This window comes from Triticum aestivum, chromosome 7D, assembly GCF_018294505.1.
Source record: "Triticum aestivum cultivar Chinese Spring chromosome 7D, IWGSC CS RefSeq v2.1, whole genome shotgun sequence".
In the NCBI taxonomy this organism is placed as follows: Eukaryota; Viridiplantae; Streptophyta; class Magnoliopsida; order Poales; family Poaceae; genus Triticum; species Triticum aestivum.
The window spans coordinates 115,441,409-115,452,587 of record NC_057814.1 but is presented as its reverse complement, the minus strand read 5'-3'; the positions used below and the strand labels follow the sequence as shown (position 1 = coordinate 115,452,587).

General features: G+C 44.7%; 1 protein-coding gene across 1 annotated transcript; it reads right to left on the bottom strand.

The window, feature by feature from the left end:
* Nucleotides 1–814: 814 nt before the first annotated feature.
* Nucleotides 815–3,278, bottom strand: LOC123170944 (uncharacterized). Its single transcript, XM_044588644.1, has 5 exons — nucleotides 3,123–3,278; nucleotides 2,568–2,838; nucleotides 1,717–1,928; nucleotides 1,475–1,621; nucleotides 815–1,192 (listed from the first exon to the last, which is right to left on the bottom strand). Exons 1-5 carry the CDS (start codon nucleotides 3,276–3,278, stop codon nucleotides 815–817), a joined length of 1,164 nt encoding a protein of 387 aa, XP_044444579.1.
* Nucleotides 3,279–11,179: the final 7,901 nt, after the last annotated feature.

The following is an 11,179-nucleotide window of genomic DNA, read 5'->3' as shown; positions in this document are numbered from 1 at the left end:
ATACCTTGGGGGTCGTCGCAGGCACGGTCCAACTCGTCGTCGGTCATCACCTTGAGGAGGCCACGCGCGTGGCAACGCAGCATCCCAATGCTGGGGAACCACTTCCCGATCTCTGTCAGGTCTGCGCGCATCGCCTTGTCGTCGCCTGCGAGGTCATCAATGACCCTCTTCCAGGTGGGGCCGTTCTCCATGTCCGCGACGGCGGTGTGGTGGTCGACGGCGAGGGTTTTCTTGACGGCTGAGTGGGGGTTTGGTGCGGGGTAATCGAGGCGACACGGTGGACTGAGTGGAGAGTGGAGAGTGGAGCGGTGGGTGGGTGGGCTTAAAGAGCAGACAAGGAAACGGAAGAGGCGTGAGCCATTGGGCAACTAGCAACTGCTAAATAGCTAGGTTAGTACCTACCCTGGATCAAAGCACTACTACTTACCACACTGGCATTGCCACCAATGTTCAATACCACAGGTCCTGGGTTCGAGACCCAGGCAAAACTATTTTTGTGTAATTTTTTTCTCTTTAAGAAAAATTTGGTACAGGCATACAAATTCAGTCATATAAAACAGCTACTGCAGACATATAAATTCAGGCAAATTCAGTCATATAAAACAGCAACTGCAGATATATAAATTCAGGCAAATCCAGTCATATAAGACAGAGACAGTTAACTTCATTTTCTTATCTGAACCAACTTCAATTTCTTATCTGAACCCACTTCAATTTCTTATCTTAACCCAATTAAGTTAACATTTGACAAAAGTACAACTGACACAAATCCAGGAGGAAAGATACAAAGTCATTTTTTCACAATGACACAGATTCAATCAAATTCATTCAGCATGCCCTTCAGCTTCCTTATCTTCTCCTTGGTGGCCTCTTTGTGTTTGAATAGGTCACCAATCATGTACTCAAGCTTCCTTTTCTCATGCTTCAAGTCATCCCTCTCTTGAATCACTTGGTCCCTCTCCTGCACTGCTTGGTCCCTCTCTTTCTCTGCTTTAACCCTGAATACCTGATGAATGTTGGTTACTAACTTGTCTGTGATCTTCTTCTTCTCAAGTTCTTCCTTCAGATCAGTCAGAGCAAGTTGTGTGCTGCCTAATTGGCTGATTGCCTGCTCCTTCTCTGCCACCATCTTAGCAAAATCAAGCTTGAAATGCCTCAACTCATTTTCCATCTTCTTCTTCTCTTCAAGAACCTTCAAGTTTTCTTCAGCACTCACAACATTCTGTCTGAACCTCTGTTTTTTCTCCTCTTCATACATGGTCCATATGCTAGCTAGGCTCATCTTCAGAGCATCGGGCCACTCAGGGTCAAACCCACTCAACATATCTGCATTTAGGTACCTCCTAACAATTTAGAACATACAAAAAAGAGATTCAGTTAACTGCCAGTATTCAGTTCTGTGCATGATGATGGAACTTAAAAATACTACAAATCACTTCCTGTTTAACAGTGCCAAATGCAAAAAATTACTAACCTTCTGTGCACAAGCTAGAAACCTTCTGCCAGTAGCAACAGATTCAAATGCCACATGCTTCTCACACAAAGATCCATGCCCACATCTAAAGCTAGGCAGATCTGTAGCCAAGCCACTCCATTCCTCACAGGATATTGTGGCAGGTGGCTAAACAAAAGAGAGACATTTGGAATCAATTGAGAGAGAAACCCTAGCTGAGAAACCCTATACTAGATTTGTGTGAGATTGAGGAGCACACTAACCTTGCTGGTCACAGAGTCATCTTCAGAAGAATTGGGAAGATCATCCCAGGACACCATGGTTGCTGCTAGCTGAAGATGAGAAGGGGATCTGTTGGTGCTATTGGACAGAGGAGAGAAGGGATCTAGTGGTGCACGAAATTGAAGATGAAAGATGAGGAAGAAGAAGGGGATCTGGTGGTGGTGGACCAAAGCTACATGTAGAGTGCAAGTTGCTGGGTGGGTGTTTGCAGCAGGTGCAAGTACATGCTTGCTTTTGAGTTCAATTGTGCTGAGAAAGGGGGCCTGGAATAACTTAGTTCATTTAGTACAACAATTAGTTTGCAAAGTTAGTTCAGTTGTGACAGGAATTTCTGTCAGTAATTTGAAAGCAATGAGGTTAAGTACAATCCAGTTAACTATAAAAATTCAGTGAACTGCAAACTAAATTCAGTTAACTATAAAAATTCAGTGAACTACAAACTAAATCCAGTTAACTATAAAAATTCAGTGAACTGCAAACTAAATTCAATTTGACAGAATTTGAATTAGGTAACTTTCTGTCAGAATTAGTTTAACTACACTTGTGACATGAAATACATCTATCCGTTTTTTCAAAGCAATTAGGTCAAGCATTTCAAAGCAAGTAGGTCAAGCGGGCTTCACATTACTGACATATTAACCATTACAACAAGCATTACAACTAAGACTTCATACTGAGCAAACAAAAGCAACCATTTTAGTATGCTCAGTTTACACACGTGCACCTACTCAATTAACAACACTTCACTTCTTCATAATTAAGGTGAAACACATCACACAAAGCACTATAACAAAAGCAATCATCAGCTTTAGCAGCATCAAAATCTCTCTGCCTAATCCTAAAAGCATAGCAATTTGCTGCTTGGTAGCATACTTATTCTCACTGGAGCTGACATAATTAGCTCTTCCAGCCCTGCCTCTCCCAGCCATGACCCTTCCAGCTATGCCTCTGCCTGCCATTGATTCAGTCCTCTGCCTCTCAAGCTCTTCCCTCCTATCCTCAGCTGCACCAATTGCATCTACAGCAGCATCACCAACCAGACGCCTTGTTTCAACCAGATGATGCACATATTCAAGCTCCCAGTGCCAGAAATCACAAGTGACCTGATTAATCAGTGGCAAAATTAGTTAACCATGTTAACCAACTAGTTAACCAACTCCACAAAATTACAGAGTGAATGAATCTATGGCAACCTAGTTAACCAACTACTGTATTAATCAGTATCAACTGACCATGAGCTACTGTAATAATTTCGCATACAAGGACAGTCTAAACTACTGCATTAGTTAACCAACTGATTTTGCAACGTAAAGACCAATTTAATCAGTGCTCTGCTTCATTACTACAGTGAGTTGACACAGCATGAATCTACTGAACTGGCACTTACATGGTGGTTCACACACTTGTAGAAGATCCATCCATCGTGCTCATCGGTGCTAGACCGGTAGAACCTCACCTGCTCGCCGCAATCCGGGCACCCGATCAGTGGTACAACAACGGTGCAGCCACGCAGCGCAGAGCGGATGGAGCTGGAAGACGACATGAAGGAGGAGACAGAGGAGGCGGAGGAGGGCGTCGGCAATGGCTGCGGCGGCGGAGGGCGACGACGTCGACAATGGCTGCGGCGGCGCGGACGGGAGTTGGCTAGGGTTCGGAGGAGAGGAAGCGGAGAGCGAGGGGATAAGGGAGCGACCGGGTGCGGTCCGACCAGGTGCGGGAGCGTTCCGACCAGGTGTTGGCGCATTTGCAAAAAAAACCCAGACTACTAGTATTAACCCCCCCGACCAGGTGCTACACAGGTGGCGGTCAAAGCCTAGCTGGCAACGGCTGACTCGGCCAAGTCAGCGAATACGTAGCTCAATTCGTATATACGGACCAAAGTGAACCCTCTGCGCAAGTACATGGACTGTAGTTCGGGTATTTTGAAGTAGTGGTACTTAAGTGTCAGCCAGCTCAAGTTTTGTGACCTACAGTGAATTTTTCTCTTCTCATCGGGACGCAGGAGAGTTTGCGGCCTAATTCTCTTCCCATGCCGGAGAGCGGAGTGCGTGTGCGTGCGTGCAGACTAGCTGGCGATCCATGTGGCGGCGGCGCTGCACCGTCGTCGACATCATCATAATCAATCACATGTTGTGTAGCGGCAATGATGAAACGGATAAAACCAGAGCGGGAGAGGCAGGGAGAAAGAAAGAGTCCGTGTCCAAGTTGGCGAGCAGAAGCCACCGACGTGGACTTGCATGATGTAGAGGTCGGGGTGTTCCTTTTTTATTTATTAAATTAAAAGTTAAAATAAAAGATGCTCCGACGGGCTCACCGCAGCATCGCCACACACCATCTGTTGAGTAAATAGGCAACTTTTTGACTAACTTAATCCATAAAAAAATCACTAGCATGGCATTGACATAATTAACAACATGCTGATATTGAATCACGCAAGCACATGCTATGCTAATGGCAGATATATCTACGTATAATGCTACTAGAGCTATAACAGAAAACAGTAGGAGCAGGATAAACGAGTTATACCCTCCAGTAGGCCATGCAGAGGCCACCGCGGCGGTGGCGGCAGCAGCGGTGTCCTCGGCGGCCTTCTTGTCGGCTTCGAGTTTCTCGGCAGCGAGACGGTCGGCGTCGGACTGCGACATGGTGATGATGAAGATGACGCGGACGTAGAGGAAGCAGACGGACGGAGGCGAGCAGTCGCGTAGTCGCTTCCCAGAAACCTATTCGCCCCTCTCCCGTACAGGAACCGGAGGGGCGGGGTTTCGGAGACCTGCTCTCCCGTCGACCGTGTACGCGGCGGACAGGATGGAGTCACCGGCGGCAGGAGCAGCAACAGAGGAATGACGGTGGGTGTGCACGTGGAGCAGATGTGATCTGTTCGTGGCGGTTAGGGTTAGGAGACACCGCACACTTATCTAGGCGTAGGCGCGTGGAGAGATGTGGGCTCGACCCACGTCCGAGTCCGTGACAGACCACGATCCGACGTCTCAGATCGTGGCCCAGCTGTCAGAAACTCTCCGTTAGTGACTGGCAAAAATAAGCGCCTAGGTGTGAGCTCGGCTCGGCTCATTCCCGCAACCCGCGGCGCATCGTGGCGAGGCGTGGCGTGGCGTGGCGTGACGAGGCGGGCGGCGGAGGAGGAGTGTGTGAGAGCCTCTTCTCTTCTCAAACTCCAATAGCATGTAGAAGACAATCCCTTATAAAGAGGTCCAACTCCTTCTCCACTAGCGGGGTGGGACTAAACTTCCCACTACACCTAGTGCCAATAAACCCACATGGGCACTTAGAGATTTTCAGAAATTGCTAGATGGGCCTAAAGCCCACCCCAAATTTCAGCAGTCCCCCACCAGATCTCGAGGGCCTATTGTGTCCTCTATTCCAATTGTTGTTTCGATATACCAGTGTTTCAGTGAAGACCTGTTAAGGTTGAACTTCACCTAGATCCAGCAGCTACACTCCTTCACAAATGAACAATGGACTAAGCCTTGAATTCTCAGTTTGGCGCAAAGAAGCTTCACCACATGTCTTACTAGTACTAGGCTGCGGAAGGCTGGCCCCTCGGGTGGAACATATAAGTCACACTACTGGCCTATTCATGAGCTTACTAGAGATCACTCCAATCTCATAGACTGTGACCAGCAGTCGGGCTCATATAGGTGTGTTCCTCCAAAGATCACTTTGTAGGATAGCATCTTGCTTACATAAGCTTTGGAACACATTGAGACAGTAGTCATCCTACCACAGTGTCGAGAGTATTCCATCTCCAACAGAGTGGGTTAGTATAGTTACTCTCCTCAGTTCACCACTGGCTTGTTTTCCCCAGGTCCTACTTCACGGGATCTCCGATCACATAGGTTGGGTTACCACCATGGCAACTCATGTGGGTCTCATACCCATCTCCCTCGATGCACTATCTATCACAACACGTGATAGCCCTTTTGTAAAGGGATCTGCCAGATTCTTAGCCGTATGGACATACTCCAACGCTATCACTTCGGAGTTTCTTAATTTTCTGTCAGCTTTTTTAATCTCATTCTTATGTGTTTGTTGGACTTCATGTTGTCCTTTGAACTCTTCACCTTGGTGATGGCATACTGATTGTCACATTTTATAAGGATAGCCGGAACCGGTTTATCAACCAATGGCAAGTCCATCACAAGATCTCGAAGCCATCCTACTTTGACACCAGATGTGTCTAATGCTGTTAATTCTGCTTCCATTGTCGGTCTCGTTAAGATCGTTTGCTTGCAAGACTTACAAGAAACAGCGCCACCTCCAAGAGTAAACATATACCCAGTTGTGGCCTTCATCTCATCAGCATCAGAGATCCAATTCGCATCACTATACCCTTCAAAGTACCGACGGGTATCCCGTATAGTGAAGTCCGTAGTTCATAGTACCCTTCAGATAGCACATAACTCTCTCAATAGCATGCCAATGCACATCACCCGGGTTGGAAACAAACCGGCTCAGTTTGCTCACAGCAAACGCGATGTCAGGCCTCGTTGCGCTCGCTAGGTACATGAGTGAACCAATGATTTGAGAGTATCTCAGTTGATTCTTAGCTGTGCCTTCGAACTTTCGAACCAACACACTAGGATCATATGGTGTTTGACATGGTTTGCAGTCCGAGTATCCAAAACGGCTCAACACCTTCTCAACATAATGGGACAGCAGAAGTGTAATCCCACCCTCATTATCTCTCAGTAGCTTGATGTTCAAGATAACATCAGCCACACCAAGGTCCTTCATCTCAAAGTTCTGAGATAGAAACGTCTTGACCTCCTCAATGACTTTGAGGTTTGTTCCGAATATCAGTATGTCATCAACATACAAGCACAGTATAACACCTTCGCCCCCACCATGGCGATAGTATACACATTTGTCAGCTTCATTAACAACAAAGCCAACAGATGTCAGAGTTGTATTAAACTTATCATGCCATTGCTTAGGCGCTTGCTTCAGGCCATATAATGATTTCAGCAACCTACACACCTTTCTTTCCTGACCATCTATCACAAAGCCATCTAGTTGTTGCATGTAGATTTCCTTGTTTAGCTCTCCATTCAGAAAAGTCGTCTTAACATTCATCTGGTGGACGAGAAGACCATGCGAGGCCGCCAACGAGAGTAATACTCGAATGGTGGTCAGGCTAGCCACAGGTGAATAAGTATCGAAGAAATCTTCCTCTTCTTTCTGGTCATAGCCCTTGGCCACAAGCCTAGACTTGTACTTTTCAATCGTACCATTGGGCCTAAGCTTCTTCTTGAACACCCACTTACATCCCAATGGTTTGCAACCATAGGGACGCTCAGTGATCTCCCATGTCCCGTTAGCCATGATGGAATCCATCTCGCTACGGACCGCATCCTTCCAGTAATTAGCTTCTGGAGAGGCATATGCTTCTGAAATAGAAGTGGGGGTATCATCCACGAGGTACACGAAGAAATCATCACCAAAGGTCTTTGCAGTCCTTTGTCTCTTGCCCCTACCAAAGGTTTCCTCGTCATCCTCCTCAGAATTTTCATCATGTGTTTGTTCATAATAATCCATAGGAATGGCAGGCTCAGGAGTCTCCTCAGATTCCTGTCTAGAAGTGCTTTGCATATATCTCATAGGAAAAATATCCTCGAAGAATGTAGCATCCTTAGACTCCATAATTGTATCAACCTTCTGGTCGAGTACCTCAGATTTCACTACTAGAAATCTATAGCCAATGCTGTTCTTAGCGTATCGCAAATTAATGCCGTCCACAATCTTTGGTCCAAGCTTACGCTTTTTGGGGATCGGCACATTGACTTTCGCCAAACAGCCCCAAGTACACAAGTACGAGAGTGTTGTCCTTCTCTTTGCCCATTTCTCATAGAGAGTGATCTCATTATCCTTTGTCAGAACTTTATTCAGGACATGACATGCCGTCAATATAGCCTCCCCCACCATGCCTTGGATAAACCCGATGTATCTAACATGGCGTTAACCAAATCAGTTAGAGTACAGTTTTTCCGCTCGGCAACCCCGTTTGACTGGGGTGAATAGGGAGGCGTCCTCTCATGAATAATGCCGTGTTCCGCACAAAAGGAATCAAACTCACTCGAGAAGTACTCTCCACCATGATCTGACCGGACTCGTTTAATTTTCTTTTCAAGTTGATTCTCAACTTCTGCCTTATCGATCTTAAAGTAGTGTAGAGCCTCATCTTTAGTATTTAACAGATACACATAGCAATATCTAGTGGAATCATCTATCAATGTCATGAAGTATTTCTTTCCACCTTTAGTCAACACACCATTCATCTCACAAAGATCAGAATGTATGAGTTCCAATGGTGCCATGTATCTCTCCTCCGCAGCCTTGTGAGGTTGCTTAGCTTGCACACAAGAAAGGAACTTAGAACCTTTGGCTAAAGTGAAATTCGGGATTAAAATCCAATTTAGCTAGCCGCGTCATAACACCGAAACTAATGTGACAAAGACGTGAACGCCAAACTTCAGATTCATTAACATTCGAATGAATATGGTTGACGACTTTATTACAAAAATCTGCGAGGGAAAGGCGGAACATCTCCGCTTTCATAACCTTTTCCAACAAATAGTCCATATTTAGTAACAACTAATTTATTAGACTCGAAAACCAACTTAAACCCTTCTCTACATAGAAGGGAGCCACTAACGAGGTTCTTCTTAATGGCGGGGACATGCTGCACGTTCTTCAGCTGCATGATCCTTCCCGAAGTAAACTTCAGATCGACCGTGCCAACACCTTGAATAGAAGCACTCGCGCCATTCCCCGTCAGTACGAACCCGTGGCCCGTGACCTGGTAAGAAGTGAACAATGAAATGTCAGCACACACATGAACACCTGCATATGTGTCCACCCACCAATCGGTGGGCTGAAACACTAAAAAAACAGTAAATAAATTACCGTACCCAGATGCATGCTACCTCTTGAGCACTGCGTTGGTTTTCCCTTGAAGAGGAAAGGGTGATGCAGTAAAGTAGCATAAGTATTTCCCTCAGTTTTTGAGAACCAAGGTATCAATCCAGTAGGAGACCACGCTCAAGTCCCGCGTACCTACACAAACAAATAAGAACCTTGCAACCAACGCGATAAAGGGGTTGTCAATCCCTTCACGACCACTTCAAAAGTGAGATCTGATAGAGATGATAAGATAATATTTTTGGTATTTTTATGATAAAGATAAAAAGTAAAGATTGCAAAATAAATGGCGCTAGAAATAACTTGTTAACGGGAGATTAATATAATGGAAAACAGACCCGGGGGCCATAGGTTTCACTAGTGGCTTCTCTCAAGATAACATAAGTATTACAGTGGGTGAACAAATTACTGTCGAGCAATTGATAGAATTGAGCATAGTTATGAGAATATCTAGGTATGATCATGTATATAGGCATCACATCCGTGACAAGTAGACCGACTCCTGCCTGCATCTACTACTATTACTCCACACATCGACCGCTATCCAGCATGCATCTAGAGTATTAAGTTCATAAAAACGGAGTAACGCTTTAAGCAAGATGACATGATGTAGAGGGATAAACTCAAGCAATATGATATAAACCCCATCTTTTTATCCTCGATGGCAACAATACAATACGTGTTGTTTCCCCTACTGTCACTGGGATCGAGCACCATAAGATTGAACCCAAAGCTAAGCACTTCTCCCATTGCAAGAAAGATCAATCTAGTAGGCCAAACCAAACCGATAATTCGAAGAGACTTGCTAACATAACCAATCATACATAAAAGAATTTAGAGGAGATTCAAATATTGTTCATAGATAATCCTGATCATAAACCCACAATTCATCGGATCTCGACAAACACACCGCAAAAGAAGATTACATCGAATAGATCTCCAAGAGAATCGAGGAGAACTTTGTATTGAGATCCAAAGAGAGAGAAGAAGCCATCTAGCTAATAACTATGGACTTGAAGGTCTGAGGTAAACTACTCACACATCATCGGAGAGTCTATGGTGTTGATGTAGAAGCCCTCCGTGATCGATGCCCCCTCCGGCGGAGCGCCGGAAAAGGCCCCAAGATGGGATCTCACGGGTACAGAAGGTTGCGGCGGTGGAAATAGGGTTTCGGCTCCTGTTCTGTTGTTTCCAGGGTATATGAGTATATATAGGCGAAAGAGGTTGGTCAGGAGAGCTACAAGGGGCCCACGAGGGTGGGGGCGCGCCCAGGGGGGCAGGCGCGCCTTCCTGCCTCGTGGCCTCCTCGTTGATTGCTTGACGTCCACTCCAAGTCCTCTGGATCACGTTTGTTTCGAAAATCACGTTCCCGAAGGTTTCATTCCGTTTGGACTCCGTTTGATATTCCTTTCCTTCGAAACACTGAAATAGGCAAAAAAACAACAATTTGGGCTGGGCCTTCGGTTAATAGGTTAGTCCCAAAAATAATATAAAAGTGTATAATAAAGCCCATTGAACATCCAAAACAGATAATATAATAGCATGGAACAATACAAAATTATAGATACGTTGGAGACGTATCAAGCATCCCCAAGCTTAATTTCTGCTCGTCCTCGAGTAGGTAAATGATAAAAACAGAATTTTTGATGTGGAATGCTACTTAGCATAATTTTCAATGTAATTCTTTATATTGTGGCATGAATATTTAGATCTGAAAGATTCAAGATAAAAGTTTAATGTTGACATAAAAACAATAATACTTCAAACATGCTAACGAAGCAATTATGTCTTATCAAAATAACATAGCCAAAGAAAGCTTATCCCTACAAAATCATATAGTTAGGCCATGCTTCAATTTCGTCACACAAAACGTTCTCATCATGCATAACCCCGATGACAAGCCGAGCAATTGGTTCATACTTTTTAACGCGCTTCAGCTTTTTCAACCCTTATGCAATACATGAGCGCAAGCCATGGATATAGCACTATGGGTGGAATAAAGTATAATGATGGGGTTTATGTGAGAAGACAAAAAGGTAGAAAGTCTCACATTGACGCGGCTAATCAATAGGCTATGGAGATGCCCATCAATTGATGTCAATGAGAGGAGTAGGGATTGCCATGCAACGGATGCACTAGAGCTATAAATATATGAATGCTCAACAAAAGAAACTAAGTGGGTGTGCATCCAACTTGCTTGCTCACGAAGACATAGGGCATTTTGAGGAAGCCCATAATTTGAATATACAAGCCAAGTTCTATAATGAAAAATTCCCACTAGTATATGACAACATAGGAGACTCTCTATCATGAAGATCATGGTGCTACTTTGAAGCACAAGTGTGGAAAAAGGATAGTAACATTGTCCCTTCTCTCTTTTTCTCTCATTTTTTTCTTTCTTTTTTTCTCTTTTTTTTTGTTTTTTGGGCCTTCTCTTTTTTTTCTTTGGCCTCTTTTTTTATTTAGTCCGAAATCTCATCCTGACTTGTGGGGGAATCATAGTCT

Excerpts from the sequence above, each read along its gene's own strand:
- LOC123170944 (XM_044588644.1), bottom strand. The coding sequence starts at position 3,278 with ATGTCGTCTTCCAGCTCCATCCGCTCTGCGCTGCGTGGCTGCACCGTT. Across the intron at positions 1,929-2,567 it reads TGCTATGCTTTTAGGATTAG|CAACTTGCACTCTACATGTA; the intron begins GCAGAGAGATTT and ends ACACCCACCCAG. Across the intron at positions 1,193-1,474 it reads TTCTAGCTTGTGCACAGAAG|GTTCTTGAAGAGAAGAAGAA; the intron begins GTTAGTAATTTT and ends GAAAACTTGAAG.